The sequence below is a fragment of the Bufo gargarizans genome, chromosome 5, assembly GCF_014858855.1.
Source record: "Bufo gargarizans isolate SCDJY-AF-19 chromosome 5, ASM1485885v1, whole genome shotgun sequence".
NCBI lineage: Eukaryota > Metazoa > Chordata > Amphibia > Anura > Bufonidae > Bufo > Bufo gargarizans.
In genome coordinates, this window is record NC_058084.1 from 261,905,031 (window position 1) to 261,921,809 (window position 16,779).

The window sequence follows — 16,779 nt, forward strand, 5'->3', positions numbered from 1 at the left end:
AATTAATCCAAGTTTCTTTTTGTTGTTGCAGTTATTTCAGTTGAAGAGTGTAGATTCCTAGATAGCTCCCCATAGATAGCCTCCCCCAATGTTTTTACATGCATACTTTATACCCCATGTTATCTAAAACTCATCCCCTTCCAAATTAGGGATCTCCAATCAGACAAGGTGGGTGTATTCGTATGCAGATACCAATGATGTCATTTTAACCCTTGGAATACTGGTGAAAATGACATACTATTATTAATTTACCTCTAGATGGCACTGTTGTACCACATGACAATTTCAACATTAACTCTAAATACCTAATAATATATGCAGATGACCTCATTGACCTATTAAATATACATCAGTATTAAGGGTTTCTTCCTGACATTTTAATTACCCCTAATCTAGACATGTTGGAGTTACCATCTCCTACTGTCTTCTTAGGGACAATGGACAATGGTTCCTTTTACTTAACATCCGGATTCATTAACTTGCCCACACGGCTGGCTAATAATATTCAGCTTTCCTCATGAAATACAATTAGTAAGACGATAGCTTCAATACTTTTCTAAATCTTAAAAGTCTATATGGTCAGTGGGATATACACGACATAAAATATATTTTCTAAATAATGCGTATATATATATATATATATATATATATATACACACACATATAGACATACTGTTATACATAGATGACATATTATATAAGTTATTGGTTAAGATATGTTGCAAATTTAAATACACCACACAGGAATATATAGAATATAATTATGAAGACATGAATGGGACCTTCATATACCCAATACTTCCCTAATGATTTTGTAATGAAGTAAAATAATACATTGCTATTCAAATGGTTGTCTCCCACAGATATATGTCTGTAGGACCCATTATAGTATTAAAAGATACACTACATCTGCTCACACTAATTTTAAAAGACAATACATTCTATGTCCCTACAAAACATGTTACCCAAATTGAACTCAGCATAACCTCATCTCGGCCTGTTTCAACCCTATAGAGAAATATCAGACTCTGGTTCAATCTGTGATTACACTTAAAGGCAATGGGCATTGATCTTTAGACTATAATATCTTCAGATAAGACTGTACACTTATGAAAATGCACGACAAATCCCCCTTCATTCCAAAATATTCCATAAAGTGAGAATATATTTGGAATGTTAAAAACTTTTTCATATGTCTTCTTCATGGGTCACGGCGCGCAGACTTTGTCTATGGTGTTTTAGCTATAGTTTACTTAAAGTCTTTTTGAATAATTTTATCCAGCAAATGGTCAGCAAATTCAACCATTCCATAGATCCTGCAAAACAGGATATAAGTTCGATGAATGTTTGTTTTGATTCTCTATCTCCGCATGAATACTTAGTAAGTTACTTTTCAGTGAACCGATCTCCAGTTCCAATGTTTTAATGGAGATGGAATTGGCAACTGTTACACTTGTGGCAATGACAGCGCCCACTACGCCAAAGATTATAGCGGCAATGATGGCAGAAATAAACCGCCTTGGTCTTTGACTCGTAGAAAACTGTTCTCTGGTCAAGGTTTTTCTCGCTTGTTCTAGGATCTGCGTAATCCGTTCTTGGGAATATCCGATGTGCGTCTGGTACCAGGTTTGGATCTCCGGTGACAGGATCTCGGACACGTTGAATTGTTTTTCGATGAAGACGCGTGGATCCAGGCTGATGTAAATCTTCTGGGACAAAATCCTCTTGTTCGTCAGAATGAATCCCGCGGTGTCCTGCAGCATGATTCCGGATGAAGGACCTGGCACAACAATCGGTTCGGCGTGGAATTCTTTTCCCAAGATTAGGATGACATAGATGATGGCAATCATCTTAGTCGGCATCTTGCGCCTAAAATATTGTATGACAAATATGAATACATATAATCTTTCACTTTTTATCCTGTAAGAAAAGAGTTAATGCTATCATATATTTTTGATTGGCATAGGTTCTTTTCTTGAACAGGGTAAGTTCCTTGTTTTAGAGGTTAGTTAAGAGATGTTTAGTTATAGAGGAAACACATGTGAGGATGGGTTAGTATACACGTTTGTTCATACAATACCAATCCTAATTTTCGTCTTTAGCTGGAACTGTAAAATCTCTTCACCTCTCCTCCTCAGACTCCTTCTATCTCTCGAAGTCGTGAGCTAGGATGACAAACACGTAATTGATTAATGTGCACCCATTTTTCCACAAATTCATCCCCCTTAGGGATTTTTATCTTGTATACCACTGGTGACAACTTTTCAATAATGACATAAGGTCCTTTCCATGAAGGTAAGAATTTTCTCTCCTTCACTTGATCCCGAGCGAAGTTATAGAGATAAACCTGATCGGAAATTTGATATTCCTTCTGAGTAGTTTTCAGATCGTAGTATGTCTTAACACTCACTGCGGCTTTCTCTATATTCTTCTGGGCAAAAGCATGCTGAAGGTGCTTGCGTAAATTTTCCACATATTGATGCGATGTTGTAGCATTTATCAAATTATAATCTGTTGTCCTGTATAATAAATGCTGGGGTAACACCATCTTCCTTCCTGTGATCATCTCGAAGGGAGAAAGTTTGGTTGCTGTGCTTGGGGTGGCCCTGATGGCCATAAGAACCAAAGGCAACTTGACATCCCAGTCCTTACCAGATTCATTGACAAATTTTTTTAGAACGTTCACAATGGATTGGTTGTAGCGTTCCACTCCACCACTAGAGGCTGGCCGATAAGCTATATGCAGCTTCCTTTTTACCCCCAGTATTTCCCACATCTTTGTCATCACTTCACTAGTAAAATGACTTCAACGATCGGACTCAATGCGTTGGGGAAGACCAAACCTGGAGAATATATGGTTAATGAGTAGAGATGCACATACGCTTGAACTGCATGTTTTGCACGGCAAACATTCTACCCATTTTGTGAACAAACAAGTTACGGTTAACATGTATCTGTTGCCTTTTGATGATGTGGTTACTGGTCCAATGAAATCGATTTGGATGTCTGACCATGGCATGGACATCCCCCTTTTCATCAGTGGTGCCCGATGAGTGGGTCCTTGTGGCTGGAATTGAGGGCATATTAGACATCCTTGACAATATGTTCGCACGTCTTGTAACATATGTGGCCAGTAAGCGTAGTCCCGTAATAACTCGTATGTTAGTTTCTCACCTCGATGTCCAGCTGTTGGGGCATCATGGGCATGTTGTAGCATCAGACCTCGATATGCTGCGGGTACTACCCATTGCGTGATACCGTTCTTTGAGGTCCTTATCAGCAATCCATCCTGCAATGAGAATTGGGACTTACCCTTCATCAAAATCCGTAACTCCTCCTTATCATCACAGTCTTTCGTATTTATGGGACAATTCTGTGGATCCTGAACGTGGTTATAAAAGATACCAATAACTGGATCCCCCTTCTGGCTCGCAATGAGATCCTCACTAGGGGAATCTTGGCTCCATTGCAACACATTAGCTTCAGTTCCCTTTTGGGCCTGACTCCTTGTCGTTGCATCCACTTGGATAGTTCCCATGAGATCATCAACGTCAAAGACTTCTCCGTCAATGGCTGCTTGTTTGGCGAGGGAATCTGCTAGGTCATTCCCTTCTTTATCCATACCTGGATACTTTGAATGACCCTTTACCTTTTTCCAGTAAATTGTAAGACCGTGGGTGGTAACCATCTCATCAATCTTACAAAACATCTTACCATGCTTGACTGGCTTGTTGTTGCTTCTCATCATGTTGGATCTTTTCCATCCGGGGAAATATTCCACAAAGCAATTACGAATATAATCAGAATCTGTGATGATTACAAACTCCTTAACATCATATTCGATAGCCATTTGTACGGCTTTGTACACAGCAGTAAGCTCTGCAACCTGGCTGCTTTTGGAACCAATTTTGTATCCAACGGATATCTCTGGGAACATATTATTCCATACGATTCCGACACCTGCAACCAGCGTGCGTTCGGATCCTACATCGGTATGGAAGGAACAGCCGTCTACATATACACATGGTAATGATTTGCAGTACTCCTCTTCGTAAGATTTATATGGGGATGATGATTGTTCCTCCAGGAAGTCATTCTCCTGTGACTCACCTTGATGTTCCACATTGGTACAATCATGGAGTTCAGCTAAACCTTGAGCAACTGGGTTCTTATTATTTTGTTTATACCTGATCTCCAACGGCCATCCCATTAAGGACATCGTCCAGGCAGTTATCCTGCTATTTGACAGGTTTCCATCCCTTATCCGATCACTCTGCAAGTATTGCAGCGGTTGGTGTGCAGTCCCCACAATAATTCTTTCACCTTGGATAAAACTTCTGAAATATTGTAAAGCCCACACAGTTGATAGTAAGGCTTTCTCACAGCTATTGAATTTTACCTCTACTGGTGACAAGGACTTGCTGGCATAGGCAATGATTCTGTTCCGGTTTTCCTGTTTTTGGAAAAGGACTGCACTCATGCTTTTGTCAGTGAAACCTGTTTCCACGAAGAAAGGTTTTCCCCCTTCTGGATAGGCAAGGCATGGAGCCTGGATAAGTTTGGCCTTGAGTTCAATCACAGCTTGCTCATGACGCTCATTCCATTCCCATTTTACTCCTTTCTTTAGTAACTGCAAAAGAGGTTTTGTAATTTCGGCATAATCATCTATAAACTTACGTGAATAGTTCATCATGCCCAAGAATGATCTCAACTCCTTGAGATTTGTAGGTGATTTGGTGTTGATCACTGCTTCCACCTTCTTCTTCTGTGGGTTGATTCCATCAGCAGTGATTTCGTGACCTAGGAAATTAACCTTGGCACGACACCATTGAGCCTTCTGAAAAGAAAGTTTAACACCAGCTTTCCTCAGCTGGGTTAGTACATGCCTTAGTTCTACCATGTGTTCCTCAAAAGTCGTGCTTTTGATTAGGATGTCATCCACATAGGATAAGGTACCCCGTTCAGTGGCATCAGGCATTGCCTTATGCATGAACACAGCAAATTCATGGCCCGCATTTATGTACCCGAAGGGCAGTCGGGTCCATGCATATTGTTGCTTTCCAAATGTGAAGGCCAATTTGTACTGATCTCTCTCGTCAATTTTAATAGTCCAATATCCTTGTGCACAGTCAAGGGCGGTGAAAATTTTTGATCCTTGAATTTGTGCCAAACATTGGTCAATATACGGCACGGGCCATCCGGACATGTAAACACGCTTGTTTAATTGTCTTAGGTCCGAGCAGAGACGAAATTGACCATTGGGTTTGAGGACTCCAAGTATCGGATGATTGAACGAGCTGTGTATTGGACGGATAATGCCCCTTCTCTCCAGGTTCTTAACGATTTCCGATAGTGACTCGTAAGCCGCCAGCGGAAGTCGGTATTGTTTGACAAAGACAGGGGGTGCATCTGGATCTGTCTGGATCCTTGCAACATGTATGGCTGTTTCTCCACAGTCATAAGAATCCTTGGCGAACATGTCCTGGAACTCTGTGAAGAGCTCCTTTAGTTGTTGACGCTCTGACTCATCGGAGCATGCATCAGCTATAGAGACTTGTTCTTCCACCCGCTCCTGAAATTCTGAAAAGATTTCAGGCTGACTTAACTCGTAAGCTTCTTCAAGCTCACTGGTTAAGTCATTTTGGTTGTAGCGTACCTTATCCTTTCCTTGTTGGCAGGATTCGTACTCCTTCTCATCGATCTCATGGTTGAAAACCAATGATGTTTCTTCGATGTGGCATGTACCTTCTTCAGAGCTGAAAGGATAAACAGAGTGTATATTGAATAACCCCTCAGGGGTTGAGGAAAAACTTTGTTCTACTACCTGTTCTTCCGTCAGGTATTCATCAGGAATAAGTCCAATAACATCATTTTGGAATCCAAAAGTGTAATATTCTGAATCCATAGCTAAACCAATTACGGTGTCCTTTTGCAAAGATACGCTATGGGGAATCATATTATGGACTACTATCTGTAATGGAACCTGATGGACGTTTATCATGGGAGTAGGCTTTAGCTGTAGGCCGAGTTGTTGCATCCGGTTGGATAAACAGATCAAGGCATCTGCATTCTTCAGTTTCTGTCCCTTCTTCACTTGAATGGGGAGGAGAAACGGTTTGCATCCTTCAGGGATTTCAACCTCTTCAGCAACCTCAATACTTACAGCATAGGGCATTTGTTGTCCCCCTCTCAAAGCCTGCTCTACATTCTGGAATCCCTCTGGGTTTCCTGGTAATCTGGACCATAAGGTTTTATTTACCAGATCAATCTGTACAGCAAATCGGTGTAGAAGGTCGTTACCTATATACATTTGGTACCGTGGTTCATTTATCACGATGAAAACGTGTTCCGTGGTCTTACTTCCTAGGGAGATAGACAAAAGACATCTTGCAACCACATTATGACTCTGGGAATTTTCATCCAGATCATGAACCCATTGTTCCTGCGGAGAGAAACTTTTAATCATTTTAGGATCGGGGACCTGTTTTAAGAGTCCTAAGCTTATGTAGCTGGCTTCGGATTTCAGATCCAATTTGGCATATTTCACCCGGGCTATATTGTTCACCTGTATGGGAATCAATAAATTGTCATTGACCCTTTCAATCCGTACCATGGATTGAGTATGTTTGGTCAGGTCCGCGACTTTGTGATTTCCTCCTTCAAGGGAAATAGTTAATACATCATCATCCAAGGTTACCTTTTCGATTCTGTCCCTCTGGATGGTAATGATGTGAGCGGCACCGTTGACAGCTTCCTCGGGCTTACCATTGTTTAGGATCGTGACATCCGGCGTTTGATTGTTCCTGAAATGAACTTCAATCGAGTTAGGTCTCTCTTCAATCACGTGACAACTGCGTTGTGTTTGTGCATTGCAAGAGAATTCATAGGCAATGGGTGTCTTCACCTGAGTCCAGACTGCTTCATTAATGAAGTCTATTATGGTACTCAACCTTTTCATAAGGTCAATTCCTATGATCAGCCGATCATATGGAAGATCCACAATCAATGTGGGGTGTCTAATGGTCTTTTTGCCAATTCTAAATGTCAACCATGATGTACCTTTTACCTGTAAAGCATCTCCACCTACACTTATCAAAGAGCCATCAAATGATCTTAATCTCGGCTTCTTTGCCGTCAAATTCAGAACCTGTTTGAAATAACTATAAGATAAGATGGTGGCTTGTGATCCGGTGTCGAGTAAGCTTTTGATTGGTCCGATAAGTTCATTTTGGAGATATGATTCCACAAAATATCGTCCGTCAACCTGGAATAAATCACACAAGAAATTAGAATGTTTGCTCATATGATTCCTCTGGAGGGTTTGACCTCTCTGCAGCTTCGTGACCTCTGCATTCCTGTGTCTCACAGGAGAAGCTGGAGGAGCAGCATTAGCCCCCACCCTTGGGGAAAACTGGATTATATCACAGTTTACAGCTGATTCATGACTAGAGGCTGGAATGATGGGATCACACTCTGGAATAGACGCATGGTCACAGGGATCGACACGATTAGACTGTAAGACAAATAAAATATTAGACACCTCCTCCCTGGCCCCAATCTCAGGGTCAGGGGCACTGCAAGGAGAAATGGTGTTAGTAATCACATCAGATTCTTTCACATCCATCTTAATGGCCTTGCAGTGGCCTGGGTTCTGACCCGGCCCAATTTGCTTTATGATGTTGAGCTGGGACCTGGAGTTGCCCCTAAAAAAGGTTCAGGCTGTTTTCCTGGGGATACCTGGGACAACTTTCTCACAATGTCATTCAACTGGGCCACTTGTTCTGCCAGCTGATCAACCCTGTTTGGTTTGCGCATATTTTGGTTTTGTGAGGTGCCCTGATTATTGGTGGGTGACCTACTCCTAGGTGAACTTGAGGGTTCCTGCCTATCTTCCCTCTGTTGTCTGGGCCTGTTATTCCAGCGTCTGTAACCCTGGGAATCTCTATTGTAATAGGACCTATATCCCTGGGGATTGTAATATGGACGGTAGTTAGACCTCCCAGCACCAGAATTATCCCCCTCTGACCCATTGGGATTTTGGGGCTTGGTTTGCTTGGGTCTTACCTGTTGTTGCTGAGTTTGTTGGACAGGACCTGTGGACTGAGGGTACTTACGCGGCTGTGTTTCAAATCCCAAGCTAGGGTTTACCTTAGCTTCAGCTATATTTTGCTCTGGGGACTTTTTAAATCTTCTCTCACCTGTTTCATGGCATTCACTGATATTATACAGCGTGGTGGCAGCCGTCACCAACCAATCTAAGGGAGCTTCAATATCCAGATCTCTAGCTAGGCTAAGTTTGATCTGGGTTGGCATAGCATCATAGAACAACTGCTTAAACTCTTCAGATTCCCAGTTTGGGGACCTATATGCTAACCCATAGGCATTTTTAAGGATAGAGAGGAATTCACGGGGACTTTGATTGGACCTACATGTAAGCTTATATATGTCCCGTTTTGCAGCAGTAATGGTTCGGTAAGGTCCGAATTCCAATTTAACTTCATGCAAAACACTTGGCCAATCTTGAATTCCTCTCTCCCTAAAAGAGGTAAAGTAATGACGATACTTATCATCAAATGCCCATGGAAGGAATCTGATCCTGTCAGCATCAGAGTATAATTTTAAAGAATCCATAGTGGATTCATACAGTTCTAGGTGATTCGCTATCTGAGAAGAACCTTTCTTAGAGAACTTGGACACGGTGGTATTTAAAAACTTAATTATGCTGGATGAACTTTGATCCTTTTCTGAATACTGGTAATTTTTCTTCCTAGAGACCACCTCAGCATATGATGGTCGCCTGGGACCCTGATCCTCTTTGTGGGCAAACACCTGCCTGCGTGGCAGGGAGTAAGATACACGTTTTCCCACATCACTATCAGACTCACATGCGCTTTCCCCACTCTCATGAGACACATATTGTACAGGTGATTTAACCCTAACCCTAATATGTCTATCCCGGGGAATATGAGGAGAGACACTTCTAGGGGTTTCCATGTTACTGGCCTCTAGTAAGGTGGTTACAGTTTGCAACGCCCGACTCAATTGGGTTAATGCCTCCTGTGTTATCATACCAACACTTTCAGGTTTCTGATTGTCTTGGATGGGGTCTGCTTTAGGAGCATGTGATGACATGTCTGGATGTTGGGGAGTAAGACATGGAGGGTCAGGAGATCCCACAGTGTTAGGTGGATCCTTTTCAGCATTGACTATATTATGGGCTGATCCATCTGTCTGTTTAATTTTGGAATACCGAAGATATAAATCCTCTAAATCATTTTTTGCCTTTTGGTATGCATCATGGCTGTGACTCAGGTTGTACTCTAAGTCTTTGATCATCGCATTTGCGGATTTTAGTTCTGATTCCATCTTGGATACATATGTTTTTGTACCCATTATAGACTCATACCTATCTTTAGAAAGAGTACTGACCTCAAACAATGCATACAAAACAGGTGGCAATGCAGATAAGAGGTGTTGGTCCCTCTTGGTATTATCATTTGCCAAATCCATATATGTTAGGTATCTATCAACCATGCCACCTAACTTCCATATATCCCCACGTTCTTCATAGGCCCTTACCTGCAGTTCATTAGTCCATTCATCTATATTTTTATCTAACTTTAAACGGGAATGAACATATTTGATAACCTTAGAGATTATCTTTACTGGGTCAGATGGACTATCTGCTATAGCCTGACTAATACCTAGGTCGCCGCCTGTTATACTCATGATTCTGATCAATAATCAATACAGATAACAATGACAAGCTAAGAAGAAGTGTAGAATTTTTCACTATTTGCATAAATAATTTATAGAAATATCTCAAGATCTCAGCAGTGCCTCCATATATGTCAGATATATCTTTTATATAAAATATAAATATTTTATATAAAAAAAAATTACATTTTAATAAAATAATAAAATATGGAAATCAGTCAGGAAATCCACTAGGCGGACATAAAACGCCTTTCTTTTATCTTGAGACTCTAAATTTAATTTATGCAATTAATGAAAACAAAGGGGCAACCAATTATGCAAAATATATGTAATAATTTAATGAGTTAAAACCAATACAAAACAGACATGAGATCAATGGATAGACAAATTGACGCAGTACCAACAAACCACCACTAGATGGTGGTGTAATCCACTATCACTTTCTCATCAGCACAGAATTATTAAAAATAACATATGATAAGAAATAAATGCTATATCTTTATCAAACAGACCAATAATTAATACGTCAAGAGAAGCTTAGGATTTTCTGTTTACAACAGGTTATAATATGACAAAATACAGATTTATACAAGAACAATAAATGTTGTCCCTTAACTCTGTCTCAGCCTATGACAATCAAAAATATAAATGATATTAATATGATATTATATCCCACTCAGCAACCAGACTATGGAAATATAATTTCCCAGAGTTTTCCTCTACTCAGACAATGTCTAATCTCCCATTAGCAATATGCATCTTTGCTAAGAGGACAACTAGCATTAGGGAGGTGATTAACACTATACGTTCCTGCAATATGGGAACTCTTGACTATACGCTGAGAGGGAATATCTTAATAATATCACAAGCAAAAATATACATACGTTACCAAGTCAAGGATGGACAGGTTTCGGGTGTGATTAGTTCTTAAAACTCTTCCAGTAGACAAAAATTAATCCAAGTTTCTTTTTGTTGTTGCAGTAATTGTTAGTTGAGAGTGTATTTCAGTTGAGAGGTAGATCCCATAGATAGCCTGCCTCTCTAATGTTTTTACATGCATACTTTATACCCCATGTTATCTAAAACTCATCCCCTTCCAGATTAGGGATCTCCAATCAGACAAGGTGGGTGTATTCGTATGCAGATACCAATGATGTCATTTTAACCCTTGGAATACTGGTGAAAATGACATACTATTATTAATTTACCTCTAGATGGCACTGTTGTACCACATGACAATTTCAACATTAACTCTAAATACCTAATAATATATGCAGATGACCTCATTGACCTATTCAAATATACATCAGTATTAAGGGTTTCTTCCTGACATTTTAATTACCCCTAATCTAGACATGTTGGAGTCACCATCTCCTACTGTCTTCTTAGGGACAATGGACAATGGTTCCTTTTACTTAACATCCGGATTCATTAACTTGCCCACATGGCTGGCTAATAATATTCAGCTTTCCTCATGAAATCCAATTAGTAAGACGATAGCTTCAATACTTTTCTAAATCTTAAAAGTCTATATGGTCAGTGGGATATACACGCATAAAATATATATTCTAAATAATGCTGTATATATATATATATATATATATATATATATACACACATAGACACACTGTTATACATAGATGACATATTATATAAGTCATTGGTTAAGATATGTTGCAAATTTAAATACACCACACAGGAATATATAGAATATAATTATGAAGACATGAATGGGACATTCATATACCCAAAGTAGACTTCCCTAATGATTTTGTAATGAAGTAAAATAATACATTGCTATTCAAATGGTTGTCTCTCACAGATACATGTCTGTAGGACCCATTATAGTATTAAAAGATACACTACATCTGCTCACACTAATTTTAAAAGACAATACATTCTATGTCCCTACAAAACATGTTACCCAAATTGAACTCAGCATAACCTCATCTCGGCCTGTTTCAACCCTATAGAGAAATATCAGACTCTGGTTCAATCTGTGATTACACTTAAAGGCAATGGGCATTGATCTTTAGACTATAATATCTTCAGATAAGACTGTACACTTATGAAAATGCACGACAAATGCATGTATGCGTTTTCTGTGCATTTTTCTCTCAAATATTCCAATTCACTGCATAGCGGATCCAATGTCAGTAGCGGATCCAATGTCAGTATAGCTAATTCATGACAAAAACCTAATACACGTGTGCGTTTTCTGTGCTTTGTTTTTTCTTCCATACATTTTATTGCATAGCGGATCCAAGCAGGAGATTGCATACATTGGACTCTGCACTAGTTCAGAGTGCCACACCTCTGAACATTTCTGTTTGATCATTCAGTGACGTTTTAGTGATTTTATTTTTTGGTTTTATTGAATGTATTTTTATTGAGTGTTTTTATACACATTGTGTGATATCCTGTACTATTGTGTTTACTATACAATTGAATAAATATTCAAATACAGTATTATTTTTTCTATTACTATACTCCCAAAAAAGAAATATAACAATCACAATTCACTGCAGAATGGCTAATGAGACGTACGTATATTTCCTTTTAATAAACAACGTAAATGGCTGTAGTACAATGTAACTTTACCGCTGAACAGCAATTAAGACATATATAATTTTTCGGATTAACAAACTCCCCAAAAAATAACAATTACAATTTAACACAGAACAGATAATAGGAAGTATTTTTTTTCCCTTCAATACACCAAGTAAATAGCTGTAGTACAATGTAACTTCACCGCAGAATGGCCCTTAGGACATATTTTTTTTCTTTTTTTTTGTTATTTATACATCCCCCCAAAAAAGTTAAACAATGTAAAATCAATGCAGGACAGCTAATAGGAAGTACATATCTATCCTATTAAACACCCCCTAAATGGCTGTAGTACAATGTAACTTCACCATTTAAGTCAAGGGGGACCCGAACTTTATTTTATTATTTTCCATCATTTTATTTAGTATTCTGTTTTAAGAATGCTATTATTTTCCAGTACAACCATGTTATAAAGGAAAATAATAAAATCACGCAAACACCGGACCATTTGGTACGAACTCGAACTTTGCAGTTCGCGTTCGCTCAACTCTATTCACCGTTGAACAGCAATTATGCCATATATTTTTCCTTTTTTTTCCTATTAATACACCCCCTAAAAAAAGTAAAACAATGTAAAATCAATGCAGAACGGCTAATAGGACATACATACGTAAATGGCTGTATCACACAGAACTTGCACTTCAATCACAAGCAAGGTTTGCTGGAGTTAGTGCTGTATCATATAGTGCAAACAACCTAAAAGCAGCAGTATAACTACAATTTGGATCCCCAATTAGTGCAGCAAGGTGTGATAGAATTGCTCCTATTACCCAGGCTGTACACTCTCCTATTGCACCCTGTTCTCCTTTTATAGTGTAGATGATGCCTCCCTATCCTTATCCTACACCTTGACTAATCTTTCCCTAAACTTGTAAATTGTTTTTTGTAGCACAATGAAGTCTTTCCTAACGCTGTCTCTAGCGCCTGCTGACATCTCTCCCTACACTAAGCACACTGGAAAATGTCAGAATCCAAAATGGCTGAGGCTATTTATAGGGCTGTGACATCACATGGAATGGCTGCTGATTGGTTGCATGCATGGCATTGTGGGTGATCCCTCGTTCCCAGAGTTCTTTGCTCCATGTCCTAACATGTGCAGGAAGAATGCAATTCGTTACCACGAAGAGTGAGGAATTTTGGATTCAATGTGAATCAAATTTTTCCTGAAATTCAGATCGAATTCTACTTCATCAACTTTGATTCGCTCATCTCTTGACATGATCATTGTGCTTGCTACATACAAAGTAATGCGCTTCGTGATGAAGCAAATTTCTTTGGGAAATTTGTCGAAGCAGCTGAATCAAATTTTTTATAACATTGCTCAACACTAATCACGGGTATAACAATACAATATGTGCAGTAAAATCTGTCTTTGAATTACACAGTCTGATGTAGCAATGCACTTGCTAGCACAGATATAACAAGGCAATGGTTGCTGTGAAATGTCTGAACTACATGTTCAATACATTTGTTATAACAATAGAATGTTTGTGGTGAAATGTCTCAATTTTGCGGTCTGATGCAGCAATATGTTTAATAATACAGATATAACAAAAAAGTATTTGTGGTAAACTATGCGTTCAATATCATGGCTATTACAATGCAATTTTTGCAGTAAAATGTCTTTGATCTACACAGTCTTATGCAGTAACACATTTGCTAAAACGGATATCACAATGCAATGTTTGTGGTAAAATGTCTTTGAACTATGCATTCAATATAATGGGTAAAAAATTGTGTTATTGCAGTATTTCACTGGGTGACAGCCCCACACTTCCTCAAAGCTTTCCCTGATCAAATTCCCTAAAATCTACCCAATGATATATTATCTTATTCTCTCCCTATACTCTGTCACTCAACATTAGTGTCTTTTTGTCAGACACTGCCACATGAAACTCTCAAGTCAGAAAATTAAAACATAATGCAGTTCTATGACAGTCTAAGCAAACAATCTTCACACCTTCTGCCCCTGATTGGTTGATCCAGGCTGTCAGCCTCTGGGCGAATTCGGGCAAGCCCTACACCCCACTGCCTCTCAATGTTATGGTGATCCTCCATCTTTTTCCTCTCTCCTGGTCTTCCCTGGCAACATTCACAGTCAAATGGTGCACTCTGGGTATTTTTTTTTTTTTATATATTACTAACTTTACTTTGTTACACCATAACTTATTTGCATCCATACATTTTAAACCTTTTAATTTTTGGAATCTGGTCATGAGATCTCAGGTCTGAATACTTGCTGTAATGTGTAAACAGAAACGCAGTCTCTCCCTTTGGCTGACTTCTTATGAGCTACTGGATAACATTATCACCAATCAAATCCCTCCTGGCAACTCTCAGGCCCTTCCCCTCCCCATACTCCTCGGCATCTCTCTGTTTTGTGTTGAAGATATAATGCCTGCTCTATCTAAACTCCAAGGAGTGAAGATATATATTAGGTAAGTGTATACAGTAAAACCTATAAACCTCCTGACTCACACTGCACATGTCAAGCTCATGTGTGGGAGTAAAACACCACACCAAACATAGGAGGGAAAGGGGATACCGGACTAAGGCCTAGAAACTAGAGAAGGAAGATGGAAACCTCCTAGAGAAAACCCTAACTCCAGTCCTGACAGACTTCCAGTATGAACAGGCCCCAAAGGTAGGCAAGTTCATACACCATATACCTAGAATCCTATCTCACCCTATAGGACCCTGGAACTAATGTCAGGACTGAGTCAACCTGTTCCTCCAAAGGTAAGGATGAACAGGAGTCTCTCTCAGGCCTAATGACAAACAACAGGGAAAGTCAACACACACATATATCAAAACAAAATATAAAAGAGAATGGAAGCACTTATCTTAAATGAAGCTTTGGTAGCACCAGGAACTCAGCCGAGAACCATACACAAGCTAACCACAAGTCAAACAGTAGCTATAAACCGCACAGCATACTGGGAGAAACAACAATAAATAGAGAAAGTTAAATGACCACAATAAGCAACACCTGGGGATAGAAGATGTGGCAAGCACCAGAAAAAAACACAGACGTCATTTGATCCGAAAGGAAAACATGTCAGATCAAACCATGTGTTGCCAGTCTCACAGATCTCCTGCCACCTGTCTCAGGATGTCCGTGACAGGACATCTGTCATGTGTGGGTGCTAACTCTCCAAAGTAATTCTATGGGATGTAGCTTCACACTGGTCTCCCTGCTTCCTATACTTCATATGTAAAATTTGACAGGAGAGAGAAAAATGACATGGTAAAGAGGGGAGACAGGCTCAAGCTGCATCACATTGGACAACATGGAGACCCTGCAGTTTGAGAGGATAGCATATATATCACTAGTGTTGAGCTGCGAATATTCAAAAAGCTAATTATTTTTGAGAATATCGGCACTTCGAGAATTAGAAAATATTTGAATATAGTGCTATATATTTGTATATATATATTTTTTTTTTTAACACAGTACACATCAGGGGATCATCCCTTCCTTCTTCTAGCTTGTGGGCCAACGAGAAGGCTTTGTCACAGCTTAGCAACATCCCTAGCAACCAATAGAAAAGTTGCCTACCCCACGCCAGTATTTTGCGTGCATTACGCGAATAATACATTGCTGATTTTCGCAATTAAGAAAATACTATTTGTGAAATATTGCAAATTTGAATATTGCCCCTGATGATCATCACTATATATCACTAATCTGTCATGGTTTCTCTCAGAGGACACAGACGAGTGCAACATGTTGAGACTGTGCCCCTTCTGTCTCTCCAAAACCAAGCATGATGGGAAATGTAGGATTTATTAGGAAAACCAGTTCTGTGAAAATAAGTAATCAAAATGGCAGACAATCCACACATTTTGCAACAGGTACACACAAGTGATACATAAGAATCCCTATCTCACTCTTTAAAAGTGGCATATCCTGTACTATATAGGCAAAGAGTATTTTTTTCTATGTAATTGTAACAGTATCCAAAACATGACTGGCTTTAATTTGGCAGCTATGTCTTTTTAGTTTCCTGAGTATGCCTGTAAACATTATCTATTATAGAACAATATGTTATAATTAGAGATGAGCAAAGTATTAGAAAATTTTATTTGGCTGCTTCGGCAAAAAAATTGCTTCATGATGAATTACTTTGCCACAAAGTACATTTCTTTGTAAGTAGTGGGTACAATGACTGGGAACGGCAATTCCACCACTCTTTGTATCACTCAGATGCTGTGTTCATAGCTGAAAGCAGCATCTGACATTAACATTAAAGTGTAAAATAAAAAATAAAATCATACTTAACTCATCCATTTGATCACAAAGAGCCAGCCGCCGCCATCTTGATTAATAATCAATCCCGAAATCTTGCACAGTCTGGGATGACGTCACCACATCGGCTGGCGTGGTATCATCATATGTCAACACGCACAGGATTTTGTGCGGGATCTTCAATTCCATTCAGGAAAAATCAATTT

General features: G+C 39.3%; 1 protein-coding gene across 1 annotated transcript; it reads right to left on the reverse strand.

Moving 5' to 3' along the window:
- Positions 1 to 7,671: 7,671 nt before the first annotated feature.
- On the reverse strand, positions 7,672 to 9,366 carry LOC122939410. The gene has a single exon (XM_044295478.1). The coding sequence runs from the start codon at positions 9,364 to 9,366 to the stop codon at positions 7,672 to 7,674; it is 1,695 nt and encodes a 564-aa protein (XP_044151413.1).
- Between the last annotated feature and the right edge of the window lie 7,413 nt (positions 9,367 to 16,779).